Source organism: Bidens hawaiensis, unplaced genomic scaffold (assembly GCF_021521415.1).
Source record: "Bidens hawaiensis isolate Kalapana, Puna unplaced genomic scaffold, B.hawaiensis_p1.1 tig00026691_1, whole genome shotgun sequence".
In the NCBI taxonomy this organism is placed as follows: Eukaryota; Viridiplantae; Streptophyta; class Magnoliopsida; order Asterales; family Asteraceae; genus Bidens; species Bidens hawaiensis.
The window spans coordinates 121,894-147,142 of NW_027494303.1; the positions used below are offsets into that span (position 1 = coordinate 121,894).

Sequence of the window (25,249 nt, forward strand, 5' to 3'; positions counted from 1 at the left end):
TGAATTAAACAATATAATTACTTATAATAAATTTAAGATTGTGATGTAATATTGGTTACGCATGTTTGTTGATTGAAAAACAGATAATACGATAGTATGCATAACATGTAATAAACAGATTATGTAGAGAGTTTTATGTTTATTCAACAACATGTTAATATGGAGGACCTCATATACAATTTTAATAGATGTAAGTTACAAAAGTAGAAGGGATTAACAAAAGAACGTATCTTAGATCGCCGATAAGCAGAGTATCAATAATCTTGAGAAGTGATAAAACTTTAAACACTATTTTAACAGTGGACAAACGCTCAACATCAAACACAATGTTTTGTGGCTCCATTCCGCCATTTGTGAAATAATAAGATTGTAACAAATAAGTATATTGATATAAATGTAAATGTATGCATATTAACAACAATACATATGAATGGAACAATGAGTAATAAAAATGAAACTTACAATGACCGTGGATTTGCTTCTTAGATCGACCGATGTTGTTGTAAGATTCTTCTATCATACATTTTATATGGGGAGGTAAGATTATGTATATTTTTGGTTAGTTTATTAAACATGGAATGTTGTTTCAAATTGATTCATTTTAAATTCAAAATTTAAAACTGAAAATATATATATCATATATAAAAAATATATGAATTGTGAAACCTATATATGAGAATTATTATGGATAAAATAAATTTTGAAACAATAATTAAAATAAAAATGAACTGCCAAACCGTGTTAATGTATATGTATATATATCTTAAATATGTAAACCGAGTTTCTATTATGATTTAAAAGTATTAATAATAATAATTTTGTGATCTTTTCATTAATTATAATTAATTGTTAACAAATTTAACGTATGGTGTAGTGCAAGCTCAATTATACTTAAGTTATGAATTCAAATTTAAAATGGTGTTTAAAGTTTTAAAATTCATAATACATAAAATGATTTTTTTTACCAAAATTTCGTTAAAAAATAATATTCAATTAAAATGCATACGTCGTAATTGTGATATTTAAATATGAGATACTAAAAGTAAAAACTCAAAACAGAAGAAACTACTAATTTATATAAAAATGCATTGTCAAACCGAGATTTTAATAATATTTTAACAAAAAACCTTAGTGATCATTTTATTTATTAGAATTAGTTGTTACCAAATTTAACGTATGCCTTCTTGTAATAAATTCAAAGTAAATGTTAAGTTATTAATTCAAAACTTTAAATGTTATGTTTGACCAAGATGGTGTTTAAATAAATAATTTAATTTTGTAATCACATTTTTATATGTTAAGTCGAATAATCAAACACAATTACGATTTTGTTGGTGTTGGTAAGCACATCTTGTTTGAAACTTAAGGTCTTAGGTTCGAAACCCGTATCATATAATTTATTTTTCAAAATTTTATAAAGTCCTATAGGTCATATGTTATAATAGAAAAATGGGTCATGGATCATAATATAATATGAAATAATGACATGACATCTGTTGGTTTAATAGATTAGTAAGATATATGCATCAAAGGACAACCTTGTGTTGCCATCAAAGGACCCAGTGACTTTCTTTAGGGAAGGTTGTCAGTTTGAGTTTAGTTTGTGACTAACTGTCGTGTGTGAGCTAGTGATGAGATCGGTATCATACCGGTTCCTGTATCAAATTGAAAATTTGGTACCGGTACTGAAATGTTGGTTTTTCAGTACTGTTGCCTTTACGAGTTCGGTAGGATACCAGTATTACATGTAAAATTCGAGAAATAGTGGCACCGTACTGAACCCAAACGTGAGTGAACTCTTTGTCTATGGGTGGTCCCGGGTGGTGGTTGGTAGTTAAAAGATATGAATTAAATGATTTGTCATTTTGATTCTTTATTCCACAAAGTTGAAACATTCCAAAAACATACGACTTTCAATGTAAGGTGTTTGTTGTTGATTTATCTTATAACTAACTATATGATTGTATAGAGTTTATACAAATCTTGTTGCGAGATGGGTAAGAAGAAACATTTGGATTGGACCAGCCGATCCATCATCTCTTCTGCTGGTGGTGACAGAGCTCCTCTAATTAAAAAAGACAACGTAAGATCCCTAAATTCATCCAACCCAATTGTTTATTTCACTTCTAATTTCATTTTGGAACAAAACCCTAATCCCAGTTTAAGAATTTGGTTGAAATTGCAGCTGTAAATTAGGGGTTATTACTCGAATTTGGGAATTTAAAGGTTTAATTTGGATTGTATTATTCTAAAAAAAGGAAGGCTTTGTTATGTTAGGATAAAGATAACAGTAAACCAATTATGAATATCATTGTTTACAACTTTAGAATCACTTTACTTTATTATAATATACTAAATATTTTCATTTCAAATAAAAGGATCCAATTACAATAAAGAAGCAGGTAAGCGGGCAACAAACTGCGCCGCCACCCCCTTTTGAATGGCAAAACCGATCCTACTGAAAATAAAATTATCGTTCTTCGGCGTCGTTGAGTTACTGTGCACGACCCGCTGAACTCTTTTTAGAAATGTAGCAGCATCGGGAGCAAGAGACCCAAATGTATCAAAAGCAAAAGGAATGAAGGCGTGTTGATTCTCCGCATACGCCTTCTCATGCTTAGCAATTTTTCCTGCTTCTGCCTTTATTATAATTATTTATCATTGTTTGTAGGTAAAGAGAAATGATGATGAAATCGGGACATCGAACGGGCCCACAACCGATCTCGAGTATGGAGATGCAGTACAGGTCAGGGTCATAATATCATTTCCGGTTACGTGTTTCTTGCTAACTGATCATATTGTTTTTGTGAAATTAGGCAGCGAATGTTGGATTTTCAAGAGTTCTACTTTTGGTAAGATCACTAAATCCAGGCCAAAGTTATTTAATAAACCCGAGTTCCAATGTTTTTTATCCTTTTCTTGTAATATTTCAGGCAAAACCCGATGCAGGAACACTTATTATCGCCACGGTTGCATTATTAATCGCTTCCACCTCGAGCCTGCTAATTGTATGCCATTTTTGACTTAATAAAACTATATCAAAAGATATTATTATATTATATTATTAATGTTTTCGTTATCAGCCATCATTTGGGGGGAAAATTATCGACATTGTATCGAGAAATATAAATACTCCCGAAGAGCAAACGGAAGCTCTGTATGCTGTCAAGGATACTATACTTGCGGTTGTGCTGGTGGTTGTTGTTGGGTGTGTTTATTTTTGTTTATTCAATTAAAAAAAGCTAGAATATATAAATCGGGAATTTTATATAACCTTTTGGTGTTAGTTCATTGTCAACAGCACTTCGGGCATGGTTGTTTTCTTCGGCTAGTGAACGGGTTGTTGCTCGTCTGAGAAAGCAACTGTTTAGTCACCTTATGCAGCAGGTGAGTCAACACGGCCCGTTTGACTTGTTTGACCGGCCTGTTTAATGAAAGATGTGTGACTTTTTGTTTAGGAAATTGCCTTTTATGATGTAACTCGAACGGGGGAGCTACTTAGTAGGTTGTCCGAGGATACACAAATAATAAAAAATGCTGCGACTACTAATTTGTCGGAAGCGTTAAGAAACTTGACTACTGCAGTTATTGGACTCGGTTTCATGTTCTCGTCTTCTTGGAAGTTAACCCGTAAGTTTTCTTTTTCAATATTATTTACCAAAAATAATCAGGTTTTGGGCTGTTGTATCTAACCTGTTCAATAAACAGGTTATGTTTAGGTTGACCCGTTTAGCCTGTTTAACTAAACACCTTGTGTTAGAGTTGACTTGTTTGGCATGTTTAATTAAATGGGTCGTGTTAGGTTGACTTGTTTAACCCATTTAATTAAACGCACCGTGTTATGGTTGACCTGTTTAACCCGTTTAATTAAACAGATCGTATGCGGGTTGACATGTTTAACCCGTTTACTTAAATGGGCAGTGTTAAGGTTAAGCTGTTTAACCTGTTTAACTATACAGTCAACCTGTCAACGACATTTTAACATGTTTACAACTTGATTGCAAGCCATATCCAACCTACCAACCCGCTTGACTATCTTTTATAAATAGGTTCAGGAGGTCGTGTTTGGGTTAAATAAAATTAAGTGTGTCCGGATCAGGGTTGATGTCTTTGACTCGACAAATAAATGGGTCGTTTTCGGGTTCATCTATCTGGCCCGCCAAACCGATACCACTGACACCCCTAATAATGAACATTATTTACAAATAATATATTTTTTTATGCTTCTTGTTTATGAAGTGTTGGCATTGGTTGTTGTACCAATAATATCCGTTGCGGTACGCTATTTCGGAAGATATCTTCGCGAACTCTCACATGCAACACAAGCCGCAGCCGCAGTTGCTGCCTCTATTGCAGAGGTTTGTCTTCTATCAACCGTTGTCCATGCTCCGGTTTTGACTTTTGGTTGACTTTTCATATATTCATATGCAGGAGTCTTTTGGTGCCATTAGAACAGTGCGGTCGTTTGCACAAGAATCTTACGCAATTTCAACCTACTCTGAAAAAGTTGATGAGACGTTAAAGCTCGGGCTCCGACAAGCAGTAAGCGTTTTGCCTTTTAACATAATCCATCTCTACTTCATAAATGTTTTTATAAAATATATCATTTACATGACAGAGAGTCACAGGTTTATTCTCGGGTGGTATGAGTGGAGCTTCAACATTGTCTGTAATTACGGTGGTATTATACGGAGCTTATTTGACCATAATCGGTTCCATGACTGCTGGATCTCTTACATCCTTCATTCTCTACAGCCTCACCGGTACTACAATTTATATATACGTAACCACTTTTAAACAATAATATTTTTTTATTGTTATTTTTTCATATTTTTTATGTTATTAATCTTTGCCAAAACTAAAAATAAAAAAAATATATGTAGCTCGCGAAAGTACATATACGTACGTAGCTTGTAATATATATATATCTCGTACGAGATACATATATGTAACTTCGTGAGCTACGCATGTGTACTTTTGCGAGCTACATATTTATTTTTATTATTTTTAATACTAACTTTAAAAGAAATGCAAAAATAAATTAAAAAAATATTGGTTTTCAAGTTAATGGTGGTTTTCGTTGGAACTAAAACCTTCATTCACAAAAAACTATGTTCTTAACAACCAATCAGTTTATTTATTTTGTATATTTAAATCAATCAAATTCACATAAAAAACTTTGTTATTCTTAAAGTCTTTCATTTGCAAAAAGCTATGTTTCTAACCAATCATTATATAGTTATTTATTTCATATATGTGATATTACTTTAAGGTTAATTTTGTCATTTATTAGATGTAAGTAAATTACATGTGTAATTTGGTTATTACACATATGTAAACCTGTGATTACATATATGAAATAAAAGATCCACACCCTATATATATAAATTAATCATAATACTAATAAAGTTATGATTTGCAGTTGGCTCTTCAATATCTTCATTATCTGGACTATATACAACAGCCATGAAAGCTGCAGGTGCAAGCAGGAGAGTTTTTCAGCTTCTAGACCGCGAGTCAAGCATGGAAAAAGCAGGGGACCAGTGTCCCGTAGGGTCAGAGTCTTTCTTCATATCTTTTCCTCAAGCAATCATTTAATTAATTATTTTTTAAAGTCATGGTTCATAATTGTAGTGATCCACATGGAGACGTTGAGCTAGATGATGTTTGGTTTGCTTACCCGTCTCGCCCTAACCATATGGTACTTAAGGTAATCAATTTAGAAGACAAAAAAAAGTCAACTTTTTTTGATGAGTCAAAGTCAACACGCGGTCAGTCAATGATTCATCTACTAATGAAATATATTTCCAGGGGATTACTTTAAAACTGAGACCGGGTTCAAAGATTGCTCTGGTTGGTCCAAGTGGTGGTGGAAAGGTAGTGTAACAATTACTAATTATCATGTTTTCAATATATTTAAATTGTTAAATGTTGATGAAGTATATGTTTTCGTGTAGACCACGATAGTGAATTTGATTGAAAGGTTTTATGATCCGGTTAAGGGGAAGGTTTTGCTAAATGGGTTTCGTTTACCTGACATATCACACGAGTTTCTACACAAAAAGGTACTCTAATTCGCGTATCTCATACGTTAATTATGAGGGTGTAAACGAGCCGAGCCTGAACTCGACTAACTCGAGCTCGTTAAAGCTACAACTTACGAGAACTCGAGCTTGAGCTTGAGCTCGGCTTGATTTGAGCACTATTTCTAAAGCTCGAGCTCGGCCTGTTTAATAGTTAGTAATTTATTTTATACATATATAGTTATTTTTTATATATAATGTAATTATAATTTATATGTGTTAACATATATATATTATTTAGTTATTTTTATCATAACTTTGTACATACTAACATATAATATATTAAATGAAAGTTACATATATAATAGGATCGTTTAGCCTGTTTAGGCTTGCGAGCCGCTCTAACTAGACATGTGAAGCTCGGGCTCGTTTAAGCTCGGCTTGATTCGAGCTTTTAACGAACCGATCTTGAGTATACGAGTGGCTTGGCTCATTTACACCCCTAGTTTATTATCACACATGTTGACTTTGACTTTTGGATTCAAGGTGAGTATCGTGAGCCAGGAGCCAGTTTTGTTCAACTGTTCAATAGAAGATAACATTGCATACGGATTTGACGGCAAAGCCAGCAGTTCTGATATTGAAAATGTTGCGGTAAGGTTTTTGTTTTTTTTTAAATTTATATTTTCTTGGTTTATAAGAGAGCTTACTAGTTGAAGTGGGATACAAAAGAAAATGGCAAACGCCCACGATTTTGTGTCGTCATTTCCAGAAAAGTATCAAACGGTGGTGGGAGAACGCGGGTTGCGGTTATCGGGAGGTCAGAAACAACGAATCGCGATTGCCAGAGCACTCTTGATGAACCCTAGAGTCTTATTATTGGATGAAGCCACTAGTGCTTTAGATGCTGAAAGCGAGTATCTTGTTCAGGTGTGTTAATTATAATTTATTACCGGTTATTATTAGGGTTTAATTATGTTTGGCACATAGGCCTAAGATAGGTTTATCTAGGGTTTATAGTTTCTGGTTTTCTATGTAATTACAGCTTTCAGATATATTATCATTTTTAGGATGCAATGGACTCGTTAATGCAAGGAAGAACGGTTCTAGTTATAGCGCATAGGTTATCGACTGTGAAGAGTGCTGACACTGTGGCAGTGATATCTGATGGTCAAATTGCGGAAAGTGGGACTCATGAGGAGCTTTTAAATATGAACGGGATCTACACCGCGCTTGTAAGAAGGCAGTTACAAGTTCCACAAAACGGTGAATTATAGTTTTAAACCATTTGAACCCAATGTGGGTTGTTTTACACACATAGATTATATGTATTTATGGAGAGGACACCATTTGTATCAAAGGTGTTTTGTATTTGAAACGTTTGTAAGTTGATCTACAAACATTTTCTAGTTCAAAGGGATTCTTATCAACACGTACTTGATCTTTTTGGAGTGTGTGATGTATTGATGTTCTAGTTTTTAGATCACATAATAGCTCTAGTAACACTAGACCGATGAGTAACATTGGGTGTTGGTATGGGAAACATGTGTTCAGGATCTAGGTACCTAACCATTTGTCATGTAAAGAGTGTTCCCCGGGTTGTCACTGAAGAGAAGAATGGTCTTGCCACCACATTTTGAAGAAAGTTCAAACCTTGTGTTGCCTAGGGCTGTTTGTGAGCCGAAATGTACCAAGTTGTGGCATGGTCAAGCTTGAACTTGAATCGTTTACAAGCTGACTTGAGTGCAGCCTGCTAGTTTACAACAAAGTCGATTTTGAGCGAGGTATTTTCGAGCTATACATGAACGACCCTAACTAACATTATTATATGTGGAAACTAGGTTCTATCATTTGATTCTTAACAAGTCACTATACAATAGCATAAAAAAACTACAGCATTTAATTAATAACAAATACATATCTATAAAATACTAAGTGCACTCAACATTTTAAGATTAAAACAAATTACGCTACCGGATATAATAGCATAAGATAAAAATAGCATTCAAGATAATACCTTCTGTGTCACGGAGTAATTCTTAACTCTTCCAAGTCGCTTGTTAGACTCTTTCTAAGAACGACTCTTTCTAATAACCAACTTTTACTTGTTACTTTTTTTATTTTTTATGATCATCAAAGCTCGATCACTTGGGTACAAATTACGCTACCGGATATAATAGCATAAGATAAAAATAGCATTCAAGATAATACCTTCTGTGTCACGGAGTAATTCTTAACTCTTCCAAGTCGCTTGTTAGACACTTTCTAAGAACGACTCTTTCTAATAACCAACTTTTACTTGTTACTTTTTTTATTTTTTATGATCATCAAAGCTCGATCACTTGGGTACACTCATTGGCAAAAGGTCACCCACGCCCGTGATTACAGATAGTGCTGATGACCCAACCTGCCACCAATTCAGCTTGTTACTAGATGCAGAAAGCAAGATTGGTAAACCAAATAAAGCTTTTATTGTTGGAGGTTATTCACACAAATGACTTGTTTGCCTCTGAATGATTCCATGCAGAGACTCAAGTCTAAATCGGTAAGATATAATGGTGTTTGGTTGATCTATTAAAACCTCTTAATGGTTCATGGCACGTCTGAGCCATTCAACTAGAAAATGTTGCTGAGCCATTCAGCTAGAAAATGTTGTCAACCATCACCCTCATCGAACCCCGCCCCGCCTCTCGCCACCAGACCCAGTAACGACACCGTCGATTCCATCCTCGTGGCTAACCGGGTTCAATTTCGATTTCTATTACATTCTCAATAGATTCATTAAATCAATAATCATGTATTTATTGTTTGATTCAGTCGATTCAATTTAATTGATTTATGATTGTTTTATGCAATCGGTTCAGTTTAATCGGGTGATCTGAAGACGGTTCACTTTGGTTCGTGTATAAATTGCTATTGGAGTAAGTTCACATTCCATCAATCTATTTGGTGTTTTACACTTTTTTAATGTTGAATGTGTAAATTTCTTTTTGAGTATTAGTAGACTTTTGTGATGAAATTTTTGTTAAAGTTGGTACTGATTTCAAGCTTTTAAAAGAATAGTTGTTTTTAGATGTATCAAGGTTTTTATGTACTAAGGGCATTCACTTGCACATACAATAAATTTAGTAGATTAGTGCTTTGTGGTTTGCAATTCTATTGTGTTTAGGCTAGATGTAATGCTCCATTTTAACATTAAAATCCTCATGTGTTATTGTGAAAGTGTATAGGAAATCAAGGGGTCAAGGTGGAAGGGAAACAAGCGGGCTCCTCGTCTACTAGTGAGTTTCCACTCATAATTTGTTATAACTTATTTACATTTTTAATTAACGTGAAGGCTAGTATGTTCACATATTGGGATGGACACACCCTATTGAAAATAATTGTCTTAAGGGTGTAGTAGTTGGATGTTTTATATGCAGTGTGTTCGAGTAGAAATTCATGTTTATGAGGTTTTCTTAAGGCTTAGGATTAACCATATTTGGTTTAATTCGTCTTAGTTCGGTTATATAAGTTTCTTAAAATGAAAATGGATATTTCAAGTGCAGTTTTGTTGCACTTTAATACTATAAAATTTGCAGTTTTGCTGCATGTTTTCGTGTCAAAAGTGTGCAGTTTTTGTTGCATTTTAATGTTGTTAAATTGCAGTTTTGCCGCGTTATAATGTTGCTAAAAACTGTTGTTTTTGGTGCATATTGTGTTGTCAAAAGTGTGTGGTTTTTGCTGCATTTTAATGCTGTCAAAGTACAGTTTCACCGCATTATAATGTTAAAAATGTTGTTTTTGCTGTATATGATGCTGTCAAAAGAGTGTAGTTGCGTTTTAAGGCTGTCAAAAGATGAAGAAAGTTAGTTTCTTTTAGTTTATTGTCGCAACAACGTTGTTTGATATTACTTATCTGTTAACTAAACAAAGGGTGTTTTAGTCAATCATTCAAATACGTTTATGGTTCGTATTATCATTAACCATGTAACTCGTTGATTTTGTGTAGGTAAAGCTAACGTGTAATAACTGTGGAATGAAGATTTCAATTTGGAAGAATGAAAGTATGAAACTATATTTTTAAAAAATCATAAATTTCATGTTATATATTACTCTAGTAGAGTGGTAGTAATGGTCTTTGTATCTACACGAACCATGTTTTCTTTTATCTGTTATTATGTGGTAAGGCTTTAAAATGTTGTTTGCATGTTTGACTTAGACCAATGATCCAACATTGTGAATTATACATAAATAATAAAGTTTAGAGAGTCTTAACTGTTTACCTGTTTAAACCGACTATTTGCTAATAGTTCAGATATGCAAAATAGTCATTCTACACAGACCACAGTCATTCAGATTTCCAACCAAACAACATTTATTTGTTCAGCACTAATTGGCTCAAAGTCTCTTAATCATTCAGACCTTTTAATGGTTCAGCACTTAAATTCAGCATTTGCCAAACAGCCTCTAAGACTAGTAAGCCTACTTTACTAAAGTATTCTAGATCGAGTTTTTTTCCCAAAGTGGTGTTAATGGAAAAAGTATTTACCAAAATAGTGTTGGTTTAAAAATATTTATCAAAGTAGTGTTTTACTAATTTGTTAGTTTCTCACTGTAAATCTTGTTGGACAACATTAATTAATTAATTAACTATTAACATAATCATATCATTACCTACCACTTTCTAACCAATTTCGTTATTATTATTATTATTATAATTAAAATGCATCTGGTCCTCTACTCACAAAGTTACTGTAGCAAAAAATTACAATTTCCTTTGCACATATTACATGTATTTATCTGCACGTATCACCACACGTGTTAGACTTAGGGTTATTCATAACATGTCCGCTATTTTTATTTCCACGAGACGTGGCAAATACAGAGAGAAAGAGGCAAATGGTGACGCCTTTTACTTTTTTTTAGGTTCTGCCTCGATCTCCGACAAGAAAACCAGGTCGCTATGATTTTCCATCACTGCCGGGTTTGATTTCGAAACCCTAGGTTTTGGTGGCACGGTGCTGTCGGGGTTTCATATTCTGTAGGAAATAAATATTTGAATTGTGTTTTTGTTTAAAATTAAGGCAAAACGCAGACACATCAAATTGGACGAAGAAGGTGGCAATTTCAATCAATTCACTGCACTGTAAGTTTGACTATTTCCGGGCAACAACTGATTTCCTCTTGAAGGTTAAACTATAATTAATTTTGCTACCGGTTTGTAGGGGGCATCATGTTACTATAGATATAGAAACCTGCTAAAGTTGAAATGACATTAAAACAATACAAAGGTAGATGGTGTGAACAACTGTATTGACTTCATTGTTGATGATTTTTTTGTAAGCTATCACCATCTCTTAAGGTATTATCATTCCTTTAATTCTCATTTAAATCATACTAATTGAATGGACATTTGGGGTACTTAAATGTAATTTTGTAACACAAAATGTGTTCAAAGTCTTCAATTTGCAGTTTTTACATTTTTTTTTCAACTAATTTTAAAGTTTTAACAAGAAACCCATGTCCACATCCACAATAAGTATGCCTAATCTGAGTTTAATATTGTGATAGGTTGTCGGCGGTGGTTGGAAACTTAACCGACAAAGGATCAGCGAAAGATCTATCGATAATGGTTGAACTACCGTCTCAACTTAGGTTCTAATTTCATAAAATTCTCTCAATCTCATTATTTACACTCAAATTTGGTTTAAGATTTTATCAAATTCACATAATTTGGTATAACCACTGACTGATTGTATACTTAATACTATTTTGGTATAGATGGTGATAGTAGACGTAGGATAATAGGGGGCGATGCAAAGATTTTTTTTTTTTTTTTTTTCTAAATTGAATATAGGAAACCTCAAATTAAGCAGGTAAATAACACTTGCTCAGCTTTACTTTGTTCATTGTATTTCATATGATGTATACCGAATTAAGATAGTATGATCGATGCTAAATTTGAATGATATATGGCAAATGAACTTTTGTATGATTCAACTTTTTAAATGTTTGTTTATATAGGAATCTGGATCCTTTGAAGAAGGAAATCTAGAGGAGGTAAATTACTTTTCATGCTTCTTTCTTAACATAGTTTGATAGAAGTTGAATTTACTTGCATAAGGGTTGGAATGTGCAGTTTGCTTGATATTAGGTGTACATCAGCTCAATAGATCATTGTGTGATTTGTGTCACTTTGGTAGCCAACTAACACGCATGTGCTTTGTTTAGTTCATAATATAACAATACAAGGCAGCGAGCCTGCTCAATAATTCTGCTCACCTCGGCGCTCTATCACGCCTCAATCATTCATGGTGAATTCATCTCTTTACCAAATTTTCAATTGAATACCAAATTAGACAAAGTTATATTAATTTATTACTTTGTGTGTAGACAACTTATTTTTCCCAAGTCCCAAACAAAGGAAATGAAACAAGTACAGGCTTGCCCATTTGCTATGACATGTTGATATGGAATGGTTAAGTTTCATGAGTAAGCTTTATTATCATGAACAAAAGATAAATCCTTTTTATTAGTCCATTTAATAGTTATTTATTTCAGATTTTCTTGCAACTAGATACAATCTAGGACGTGAAATCGTGGCTGCAGTTGGCAATACTTCACCTTATATGAAGGTGAATAAATCATTCTTGGGTTCCATATTTTTTTATGCATTTCTAATTGTTCATACATTTTGTTGTGTTTTGAAGGTACGAGCTTTACAAGATTATGCAGTAATTGAAGGGAAGACTCGCCAAGCTATGATTAACTCACAAGTCAAAAGGGACAACTTTTTATACGTTTTATTTTAATACATAAAAAAACTTATGTGCATATGTTAATGTTATTCACGTTTTTAACGAGTTGTATTTAAATGTACTGTTCCTTTTCGATGTGTTGTGCAAAACGGAGCCAATGGAAATTACCGCCGCAAGGCACAAGTGTTGTCTAAAATAAAGAGAATATGGCGCCAACCAATATTAATTTTAAAGATCAATATTATTTGTTTTGTATGATTTTTCACACGTTAACTCAAGATACTTCGAATTCATAAATGTGTCACCAACCATTATATAAGTAAAAATATTAACTAAATCGTTATAGATCTCTTTTCTATATGAAAAACTCATATTTAAAAACTCTGAGTTTTAGTACTTTAGACACATTTTGTTTTATTTCTTTTGAATTGTATTCATAAAAAGAACGTTGTGAAATAAATGATATTATTAAATAAATGAGTTATACTTTTCGTTCCATGTTCAGGTAAAAATTATTAGTGTTAAGATTTGGTAAAAGTTGTGTTATAGATATATTTTTTTAAAATACCTAAAGTGGTTAGAAAATTATAAATAGAGTTAATAAGATAATTAAGTTATTACATGTTTAGTTAATTAATGTAATCCAATAAGATGAGTGAGAAACTAATAAAGGAGTAAAACACTATTTTAATCAATATTTTTAAACCAATACTATTTTGATAAATACTTTTTCCATCAACACCACTTTAAGAAAAAAAACTCTCCTTTCAATGTAGATTTATTTTTAAATTTTTTTAAGTACAGTTTAATTTACTCATATTAATAGTCTAATACTACGTACACCAATGTTTATTACGAGTAATTTGGTTTTTGATATCTACCCCATACATGATTATCTTTTCTAATTTGGTTTTTGAAAAGACCAAACATGCAATATCACGTAAACAACTCTAAAAATAACCATTGTTGACCATACATTTGTCAAAGTGGTTTGACTAAAAATTACAAGTCAGTTTCAAAGAGGATCATTCCTAATTTAATGTATTTTGCACACTTCCGGTCCTTATACATCACTAGAAAGTGGTAATTTTTCTTAAAAAAAAATTTCGCCATGCAAACAATACTGTCGCAAATTCTTACACCGTCCAAAATAAAACCATAATTTTGAGAGAAGCTTGCGACAAAATGGTGACACAATTTTAAGTAACAAGTTTTGTTGCAAATTAATGCGTCAAGAAAAACTCTTAAATATTATAATTATAATTAACATAATTAAATTTATTTCAGTCAATTAAATTTGATAAATTTTGCACGGCCAAACACAAACAAATATACTAAACTTAGTTAACTCGGCGCAAAACATATTACTTTCATATTAATAAGTGTTAAATAAGTAACAAGAATCTCAAAAATAATAATAAAACATATATTAAAAGAAATACCAATTTCTCAATATGCGTGTCGTACATTTGTCACAAACTAAAATATAAATGAAGTTACTTTATACATTTTTGTCGGAAGTGTCTCATAAACACGTAAACCAGTAAAAATATATAAGCAAAATTGTTGAAATATGAATAGAAAGTAATTGTGTTTATGTTAATTATACTTAACACTGATTATAGTTAACAGTGTTAGCTATAATTAGAATATTTTGTAGGAACTTCCGACACAGGAATGCCAGGAAATGCGCAGCAACATGTATTTTCCATCACTTTTTTTTATATCGAAAATGTGTCTGAAATATCATTTTCCGATGAAAATTTGGCGTAACATATATATGTTTTCTAGGTGTGAGACATCCTAATGTTTCTTCAATCTCTATATCGTCTTTAATATTATAAGAAAACACAAATTCACGTAGTCAAAGGCCATGTTTTTATCCATAACACAACATTTTTTATACCGCTTTGGATCAAATTATCATTATTGTTAGTTGTTACAATCAAGTCTTGCTTTTAATAAAAACGTACTATCGGTGTATATGAAGTTTAAACATTTACAAATAAATATGACACAATATATCTAGTTTTCTAAATCATAATCTGAAATGATTTATATCTTTATTTCAAAAAAAAATTTTGAACAACATTTGGAACTAGCTCCAATACGCGAGAATACCAGCATTCGACGTGATGCCAATCGTCCATACTAACTTTGACACTCCCCGCGTGACTCACCCATCAAAAAGGAGAAGTTTACTAGTGTAGACAAAAAGCATTGAGTCAAGTTTCGAAATTAATACCATAGACTATAAAAATCTCGAATCTTAACTACCAACGCCTCATGCCCTTAATCAACTCTTTGAGCTTTCATTTATTTCCGAATCTATATCTGTTACTAGGGTTTAACTATTAAGTTTTAACATATCATAACCCACACGTAAGGCTACCGATTAAGGGTTGATATGTTCTGAAGCCCCTTTTGGGTTAAAATTTTAATTAAATCATATGTTTACACAACATATAAAAACCATACGTATTATAATTCAAAGTGAACCATTCAGAAGTAACATTTTCCAAAATCTAGTAAAATCAAAATCCAAAAACTGAAAAATAAAAGGACAAACAACCAGTCTTGAGGAGCTAGCTAGGATGCAGTTAACCACCCTAAAATGTGCAAACAAAAACAACTTTCAAGAAAAAAAGGTTGGTTCTTACATATCCCCATAATACATACAAAATCATTAAATATATATCATCTTTATTGTAGATACTATATCACAAAAAAAAAAAAAGGATAAAATTGACCAGTTTGCAACTTCATTGACCATCCCAAACCAAAGTCAAAGTCAAAGCATCCATCCAGGTATTATTCCATTCACATTCTGTCCACTTGTTGATGCTGTCAATTGGCTTGAACCTATTGGATTATACCTGTAGATTTAGAGTTAAAAGATTAATTAGGCTTTCCCAAATCTGATCATTGAGTGTTAAAAGTCATTATCTTTCATAAATGTTCACATAATATTAATATATTATCTGAAAGTTTCGCATCCCCGCGTCTTACCCTCGTATTATCTTTCATAAAAATTCCAACTTTGCACTTCATGAATATGGATTATAAGTGAAATGACTAAATTACCTTCAATCACCGAATCATAGTTAAGTTTGGAAGTTATAATTATCCCTATAAGAAAATTGTTGTTATATGCTCGGCTTAAAAAAGTGTGAGGCTCGCATCTATGTGCAATAGAAAAAACTTTAGTTACAACCAGAAGCTGCATCTCTAATCAATGTTTCATCGATTATTAAACATTACATACGTTCGTTTTTCAGTATAAACCTTCTGCTTACCCTAATTTGACCAAGTTTGACCCAAAACTAAACGAGACGCCCCGTTTTGCCCTGATGCGTTTTACTAAATGCATCGTGTGTTGGACACGCCTTTTTATACCAAGGATATATGTATGAATTTCATGGGAATATCTAAAAGTTGGAATGCAATTAATATATGAGGAAATACAGATTGATAATCTTGGTCTCGATAATTACCCGATTTGCAAATTGGTGCAGTCAAGAGGCTGAAAGAAGCCTTCATGTTGAGGATGATGTTCCTGGTTCTGATGTTGTCCAAATGAATTACCATTTTCACCTCCTGCCCATGATGGTCCTGCTTCTGCATAATATTCTTCTAGCTGCAACAACACAACTTTGAGTCAATTTTGCTTATATTATTTTGTAATAAATGTGATTTTATGGATCCATTAATCTTCTTACTTTATTCTGCAAGCCTTTGTTAGTTTCAACCCACATTCTTTCCTGCAAGTCTCATACATTTATTTGTGATGACTTATGTAAATCATACAATTTTATGACCACGATGTTAAATTTACATTTAGAGCTACTATACCTTAACTTGAAGATCCGAAAGCTGGTCTAGCATTGATTGGGTCTGCAAATTAAGCTTAGAATTATACAAATGTTGATAAATTTCAATAATAATCTACCGATTATAGGTTTAATAAAAGATCTGAATCAAGACTTGTAAGGAATTTTATATTTACTTGAATCGGTGTTTGGATATAGACATCCAAATCAGATAAATTTGAAGTTTCTTATAAGTCCTTTAACATATAAGGAACATTGAGTTTATCTTAGGGGTGTTTGGATACAAACATCCAAATAACCCCGTTACATAAATTCAAAGTTCCTTCAAAGTCTTTAAATTTGTAAAGAACTATTTGAGGGGTGTTTGGCTATAGACATTCAAACACCCTCTTAGGTATTAAAGTTCAGTTAAAAAAACACTAAGAATACCCTTATGGACCGGATTTGCCTCAAAGTAGAGTCAAGTTGGCGCTCGAGTTGTTCAAGCTCTTTAAGAGTTAACGGGCTTAGATCCTCCCCGAAAAATTGCCTGTGATATGTCACATTCAAGATTCAACATATATCGATCAGTGTTTACTATTAAACTTCTAAATATTCAATCTTTCTTTTGCACCCACGCGCTACTTGCCTTTGATATTGTTGTAGCGACTCGTATTTAGCTTTCAGTTTCATGTACTCCTTGTAGCTGTTTTGCTACACGATCAAACATAAATCAGTAAAAGAAAACTCTACTTAATTATATAATCCATGATAATGTAAAAGGATCGCGGGATTATACCTCAGCATCATTGGTAGTTCCATTAATTTCCATTGAACTATATGTGCAATTCTGATATCTTTCAAGCATCTTGAGCATGCTGAAATACATGAATATTAGTTCAAAACAAAGAAAAGGTTTAAAATAAAATTAAAACTTAATTAACCATATCATCATGAACAAAACAATGTAAGTAACCAATGAGTTTTGGATAGTGGTTTATAAAGCATGTCACATTGATCTGAAAAGAAAGACAAACCTTATCTGTTGTTGAAGCAATCTTTGTTTTAAAAAATGTGCTGACAATTAGGGTTCCAAGATAATATATAATATTAAACAATTTGGTTCATCAGCTATGAATTTAATGAAGATGTAGCTCTAATCCCCACCAAGATTTTTCAGTTAGTTTAATGAAGCTTTAACCTAAGATGCAAAACAAGACTTATAACCCCTAAAGTAAATCATAAAGAAATGTAAAAAAACAAAAAAAAAAAAAAAATGGTCAAGACCAAGACTGATGGATGTGGTGATTTAAAAGGTGACCAGACTTACATTGAAAATCTTTTTGTTGTTATAAAATCATATGTTATTATTCAAGAACCAAAAGGTAATTCATTGTTTTCAAATTATACGTTGAAGAAAAAGATCCACATCACATTTCTTGTTTCTTTTTTACATATTTTACTTTCTTTCTTCAACTTTCTTTTTTAGATTCATAAAGACAAGATCTACTTAGTCTCCATATGACTAATTACCCTAATTACAAAAAATATACAAATGAGCAAAAATGAAACCTTTTAGCTCATCACACACATGATATATATCTATCTATCTATCTCTCTCTCTCTCTATATATATATCAAGAAACACATGACCCATCTCAGATCTAACAAAACACATACTTTGAGGTGCTGCAAAACTCATAAAGCTTTCCACGATTGGAGAAGATGATAAGTGCCACCTCAGCATCACAAAGAACAGAGAGTTCGTATGCTTTCTTCAATAACCCATTTCTTCTTTTTGCAAAAGTCACTTGCCTGTTTATCTTATTTTCAATCCTTTTTAGCTCAACTCTCCCTCTTCCCATAATTCTTCAAAATAATATTAATAATAAAATCTTTAGCAACACCCACTTGAAATAGATCAGTGGGGGGTCAAATCTTTATGTAACAAATCTTGCAACTTTTTAACAAAAACACACATAAACAAAGATGGGTTTGGATAATAACTTAACAAAAATATTGGAAGCTGACTTATTTAGGGTTTTGGTGATTATTTTGGGCTGATAATTCATACCCAGAAATGAAATTTAGGGTTGGTGTTGTGTGCATCTTCAAAGCTTAATGGGTTTTAACCTACTTGAGGAACACAAGCAAGCATCATGTCAAAGAGAATAAGCCCACTCGCATTCACGCGCGTGTAATGTGATGTTATGTGTATAGACGACGGAGGAGGGCGCGTGTGGGTGCGTTATATGTGAATTATTAGTCTTTAGAGATAAAAGACATCAACATATGTTACCAACCTTAAATAGTTGTCACACGTGTCGGTTCATGACAGGTCAATATCGAGGGTTTGCTGTATTTTTGCTTTATTTGTTGTATTTTTTGGTATCTTTTTAAAATACTTTGGTACTCTTTATCCGAATGATTTTAAATACGTTTATACTAAACGATTTAAAATAGGAAATAGAGAGTATACTCGTTATCCTACAAGCTCTAAGTGAATTGGTACAGATGTTGTAAGATCGGGATAAACATTAAAAAGAAAAAGTGGAATTGTTATTATTTATTTAAAAAATGTTTAATGTATTAGATAAGTGAATTGATGATCGCGTATATACTGGAAGTATAGAAACAACACTTACATACTTTTTGTGAATAAGACTGGATACTACACAAGTTCATATTGTGTGCACTGAATATCTTGTAACTTAATCGTACGTTATATGTGGATACACAAGCAAAAGTTGATATGTGAGCGGTTATACATGTATGGCATATATTTTAGCACAAAGTTATTAATTTTCTTCCAAAGTATTCTTGTATTACTTTATATAGGACAAACTAAAAATAAAACGAGACCAATTTAGGATGAAAGGGGTACGTGGGCAATGGATACCCATGGTATGACGGATTTTTTGTGAGCACCACCGTTAGTCCCTATTTTGGTAGTTGCCAAAGCCCAAAGGTACTATTTGTAGGTCTCTTGACCGGATCTAATAAAACACTAACTATTACTAGTAATCTTGGATCAACATTTACACTAGTTGGTGAAAACAACTAGTTAGGACCGAGATCTCGAATCTTGTTTGTTGGTTTATTAAGGCCGAGAATAAAAAAGAAAGAGAGAACTTTTAGGTATGAGATAATGTATTTCGCAAACGGTTACTTGTGTATGAGACACACACAATATATAGTGTGTGTAATCTCATGCACACTATTCATTGATATACGGCCTAATGGGCTCCAAAGTACAATTGCCTAAGGCCCAAACATACAAAGATATTGTTTAACAAACAAAAACATAAACATAAACACAAACGTAACGAATTACAAATACAAAATATTTAAACAGAAAAGGGTCCAACAATCTCCCTCTAGTTTTTGGTATTTGCTTTATTTACTTCCATCACCACTTGCACTCGGACTTGTACTCGAAGATATCGTCTGGTTCTTGAAATGGTTGCTTTTCAACAAGAAGTTTGACGAACTTGTTGAATTTTCCAACACTACTAGAAAATTGCCCAACTTCTTACACAAGTTTCCGTTGGAAATACGTAGGAAATCATTGTTTCCAACAAAAACGGGGTTGTGGGAAAAAGCCTCGTGGGAAATGTTTTTCTACGCATTTCCAACACATATTCCAACACTTTATCTACAAAAAAATGTTGTTGGAAATTTCCAATGCATTTCCAACACTAAAAATTAAAACATTTAGTTTCACTTTTCTACTACTTTCTTACACATTTCCAAATCAATCTTATGATTAATCCTTCATTTTTATATGTTTTTCTACGCATTTCCAACGCATCTAAATAGTTTTTGTTTTGATTTTCTTACGCATTTCCAACACAATTAATTATGATTGTAATTTATTATTGTAATTTTGATTATTTTTTTTATCCAGGCACTTTCAACCCATTGATGATTGATCTAATTAGTTTCAATTTTTTTCATGCACATTTCAATAAAAATTCAAATTAAACTATAAATACAATAAATTAAATTAATGAAAAACGATAAATATAAATCATAACATGTTTTACAAAACAACTAAAAATACAAAAACTTGAATAAAAGTATCACAATGTAGAACTAGTCTTCAAGGTTTAATTGCCAAATCACAATTACTAGCTTAAAGAAGACTAAATTTTTTGTAGTAAACTCTTCAAATTGTTTCATCCCTTCTTCATCTTCCGTACGCACCATTTCCACTTGTTTCTTTCATTGTTATAATTCTTCTCCTGCCTTACATTTCCTTTTAGTTGTTCTTCTATTTGGGCTCAAACTACTTGTACCTAACAATTGCTTAAACATATATAATAATAAATATAACAAACAATATATGATTAATAATCATACCCAATGTTTTTAAAACCAAACCAGACATCAAACCGCTCGCCAAATCCCATATATCCCGATGGGTGCCAAGATATATTATGTGGCTCTATGTTGTTGGCACTAGCACGGTTTTGTCCCACACTCACGGACTTCTCTTGCCATTTTTCCAAGCTCCAACCTAATAGAGCGCAAAAGTATATGTATAACAAACATTAAGAGCAATAATATATAACAAAAAAAAGCAATAATGCACCAACTCGCTTGCCAAACACATGCGACACAATTTGTAAAGAGGCAGCAAATCAAGGGGAAATCACAAGTTATCTCGAAGTTCTCTTCTTTATCCACACAATAATATGTCCTGACCCTTCTTGCAAATTTAACTTCACAACTCCAAATAATCTAGTGATAAACAAATGACAAATTCAGGATAATATCCTATAAAATTGTATATGTATAATAGCAATTTAGATAATCAACATGTCTTTCTACCATTTGCCTTTGATACATTTGGTTTTCTGGCTCCAGAGGCTGTGAAATTTTTGAGTAGGGTTCAGCGCGTCGTACACGGAACCTCTCAGCTTCTAGGTCCCAAAGCTTCGTTTTTAGCAGGATTGGCTTTGCTGTTCAAAAGGGGGTTGCGGCGCAGCTTGTTGCCCGTTTGCCTGCCACTTTATTGTAATCGTTTTATAGTAAATTATATAAAACTTCGATTGTGAAAAAAAAATAAAAAAAAAATAGCAATTAGCAAGATAGTTGAATAAGCATACATGTCAAACTCATCGAGTACAACAGTCATATACGAGTTTTCTTCAATTTGTAATCATGGCAGCAATTTCTGAATCATCCTGCACACATGCCATGCACCAAGAACATCATGTAATAGGACGAAAAAAAAAAGTTAAAATATCAATCAATCAATCAATCAATCATGCCCAGTAAAATCCCACCGACAGCAAAGCTATAAGTAGGGTCTGGGGAGGGTGGGATGTAGGCACACCGTACCTCTATCCAAAGGAATAAAGAGGTGGCTTCCAGAGAGACTCTCGGCTCTAAGAACATGCGTATGAAGCAAAATAAAGGAAAATAAAGCAAAATAAAGGAAATCAAATTTTAACAGTTATATAAAAACTACTACTAATTATAATAAAATTAATATTAATATTAATATTATTATATAATATTAATATTAATATTAATATAATATTAATAATAAGATCACAGTTTAACAGCTATATAAAAGCTAATAATAATAATAATAATAATAATAATAATAATATATGCAAGGGAAATACCATTATGGTATGTGGACTAAATAAGTTAAGTCTAAGCCCTAAGGTATTCAATTCTCTCTAAAAATCCTTAACTTTAATTCTACTTCTCCACGAATTCCTATTCTCAACCATGTCCTCGGAGAGGTTTAGGTCTATCAAATCATGCCTAATCCTCTCATCCCAAGTCAATTTCGGTCGTCCTCTACCCCTCCTCCCCTCTATAGTAATGTTTTCTACGGATCTAACAGAATTCGTCGTCTGTCTTCTCTTTACATGTCCAAACCATCTCAATCTCCACTCTCTTATCTTGTCTGCTATGTTCGCCACCCCTAATCTCTCGCGAAACACAACGTTTCTTATTCGGTCTAGCCTTGTGTGCCCACACATCCAACGTAGCATTCTCATTTCTGCTACCTCCATCTTCCGCACTTGTGCCTTTTTGATGGCCCAACAATCTGTTCCATATAGCATTGCAGGTCTAACTGCCACCCTATAGAATTTTCCCTTTAGTTTAGTCGGGAAACTCTTGTCGCACAATATACCTGTGGCTGCTTTCCATCTACACCATCCTACCTGAACTCGGTGGGTCACATCACTGTCTAATTCCCCATCGCTCTGTACAAAAGATCCTAAATACTTGAACTTCGTTACCTGCGGGACCACCTGCCCTTCAATTGTGATCTGTGTGTCTTCATTGTCGTTTATCCCACCAAAATCACAGTGGAGGTACTCCGTCTTAGATCGGCTAATCTTTAAACCTTTTGTCTCTAAGGTTGTTCGCCACTCCTCAAGCCTCATGTTTAGATCTTGTTTTTTCTCAGCAAGTAACACAATATCGTCTGCGAACATCATGCACCACGGGAGAGTCTCCTGAATCGACTTTGACAACTCATCCAAGACTACTGCAAAAAGAAACGGGCTCAACGCTGACCCCTGGTGAAGACCTACCTCTACAGGAAAGAAATCAGTATCCCCCACTGGCGCACGGACACTTGTTTCACTCCTGGTATACATATCCATAATTATCTCCATGTATTTCCTGGGCACTCTTCTACCCTCCAAGCACTCCCAGAGCACCTGTCGTGGCACACTGTCGTAGGCCTTTTCTAGGTCAATAAACACCATATGTAGATCACGCTTCTTCTCCCTATACTTTTCCATTAATCTTCTTATAAGGTGTATTGCCTCTGTGGTGGAACGCCCCGGCATGAAGCCAAATTGGTTGACCGTAACCTGAGTTTCTCGTCTAAGTCTACCCTCAATCACTCTTTCCCATAGCTTCATAGTATGACTTAGTAGTTTGATTCCTCGGTAGTTACCACAACATTGGGCGTCTCCTTTGTTCTTATAGATAGGAACTACAACGCTGCTCCTCCACTGGTCTGGCATCTTACCTGATTTGAGAATACTATTGAACAGAGTAGTTAACCACATGACTCCTTCCTCCCCCAGACACTTCCACACCTCGATGGGTATGTTGTCTGGGCCAACCGCCTTAGACCTTCCCATCCTCCTAAGTGCATCCTTCACCTCTTCTCGTGTGATCCGACGGCAGTAGCAGTTATTCGATTGTTGTCGTTGAAAGTTTGTGTTGTCATGTTCTTCTTGGAAAGCTGTCCCATTGTTAAAAAGATTGTGGAAGTAGGTTTTCCATCTTAGCTTGATGTCCTGCTCTTTGACCAGTACATGCCCATCTGTATCCTTTATGAACTTCACCGGTCCTAGATCTTGCCTTCTACGCTCCCTGGCTTTGGCAATCTTAAACATAGCATGTTCCCCCTCTTTTGTTTCTAGACTTTCATACATCCGTTTAAAGGCCGCCTTCTTTGCTTCCGCCACTGCCTTCTTGGCCTCTATCTTGGCCGTTTTGTAGTTGTCCCTCAATTCCACTCGCTCCTCCTCATTCGTGCATCTCATTAGCTCCCTAAAACATCCTTGTTTGTCCCTTATCTTGTCTTGCACTGCGTCATTCCACCACCAAGACTCCTTATGCCCACTTGTCTTTCCTGTTGTGACCCCGAGAGTCTCCTTTGCTACTTGGATGATCTTTGTCTCCATAGCTTCCCATATATGAGTTGAGTCCCCATTTAGTCGAGCCCGCGTATGCATCATGAGTTTATCCTTAAACAGTAGGAGATTTTCATCCTTCAAATTTCCCCATCGAATTCTCGGTGTACCTTTCTTCTCTCGAACAGTCACCTTATTTCTGAAGGCTATATCTGTCACTAGTAGTCGATGTTGAGTCACAACTGCCTCTCCAGGTATGACTTTGCAGTCCTTCCACCAACGTCGGTCTCCTTGCCTCATCAAAAGGTAGTCAATTTGCGTGTCGCGTCCGCCACTGCTAAAAGTGATTAAAAGAGAATCTTGTTTCCTAAAAAAAGAATTTATAATACCTAGGTCATGTGCCACCGCAAACTCTAGAAGATCTGTTCCGGTCTCATTCCTATCACCAAAACCGAAACCCCCATGAACGGCTTGAAAACCATCGTTAGCCTTACCAATGTGTCCATTAAAATCACCTCCTATGCAAATCCTCTCCCCCCTAGGTATGCCCCCTACCACTGCGTCTAGGCAATCCCAAAATTCTCTCTTTTCCTGATCCCCTAGGCCTACATGAGGCGCGTAGGCGGAGACTACTGCCACTACTTCCTCTCATAGTACTAATTTCAACACCATAATCCTGTCATTATGTCTTATCACCTCCACCACACTAGTGTATATTTCCTTGGCCACTAGAAACCCCACTCCATTCCTAGCTCCATCAGACCCCGAGTACCACAACTTATACCCATTACACTCAGCCCCTCTATGTCCTTTCCACTTAGTCTCCTGGAGGCATGCTATCTGAACCCTACGTCTTTTAAGCACATCTACCAATTCTAGCAACTTACCATTTAAAGTTCCTACATTCCAAGAAGCCAAACGCAATATACGGTCCCTATCTTTACTCTTTCCTACACCCCTCGTTTCAGGACATGGTCTCAAGTAATAGTCATGGTTCCTACGCTCTATGGTTGCAACTAATCACACAAACACAAGCAATAGAACACCAAATCAAT

At 33.9% G+C, this 25,249-nt stretch overlaps 2 protein-coding genes and 1 long non-coding RNA gene across 3 annotated transcripts; 2 read left to right on the plus strand and 1 right to left on the minus strand.

The window, feature by feature from the left end:
* The first annotated feature begins 1,976 nt into the window (after window positions 1-1,976).
* Window positions 1,977-7,335, plus strand: LOC143573919 (ABC transporter B family member 27-like). The gene is made up of 17 exons (XM_077058681.1): window positions 1,977-2,083; window positions 2,672-2,746; window positions 2,817-2,852; window positions 2,934-3,008; window positions 3,084-3,208; window positions 3,288-3,387; window positions 3,459-3,630; window positions 4,240-4,358; window positions 4,432-4,542; window positions 4,619-4,763; window positions 5,423-5,555; window positions 5,635-5,710; window positions 5,812-5,877; window positions 5,958-6,065; window positions 6,570-6,677; window positions 6,756-6,953; window positions 7,094-7,335. The coding sequence occupies exons 1-17, from the start codon at window positions 1,994-1,996 to the stop codon at window positions 7,298-7,300; spliced, it is 1,944 nt and encodes a 647-aa protein (XP_076914796.1). The 5' UTR covers window positions 1,977-1,993; the 3' UTR covers window positions 7,301-7,335.
* Window positions 7,336-12,497: 5,162 nt separating this feature from the next.
* LOC143573920 (uncharacterized) lies at window positions 12,498-12,898 on the plus strand. Its single transcript, XR_013142500.1, has 2 exons — window positions 12,498-12,640; window positions 12,716-12,898. It is a non-coding gene; the product is annotated as an uncharacterized LOC143573920 (long non-coding RNA).
* Window positions 12,899-15,190: 2,292 nt separating this feature from the next.
* LOC143573922 (agamous-like MADS-box protein MADS2) lies at window positions 15,191-18,495 on the minus strand. Its single transcript, XM_077058683.1, has 8 exons — window positions 18,253-18,495; window positions 17,372-17,450; window positions 17,222-17,286; window positions 17,023-17,122; window positions 16,616-16,657; window positions 16,483-16,524; window positions 16,258-16,400; window positions 15,191-15,639 (listed from the first exon to the last, which is right to left on the minus strand). Exons 1-8 carry the CDS (start codon window positions 18,435-18,437, stop codon window positions 15,555-15,557), a joined length of 741 nt encoding a protein of 246 aa, XP_076914798.1. The 5' UTR covers window positions 18,438-18,495; the 3' UTR covers window positions 15,191-15,554.
* Window positions 18,496-25,249: the final 6,754 nt, after the last annotated feature.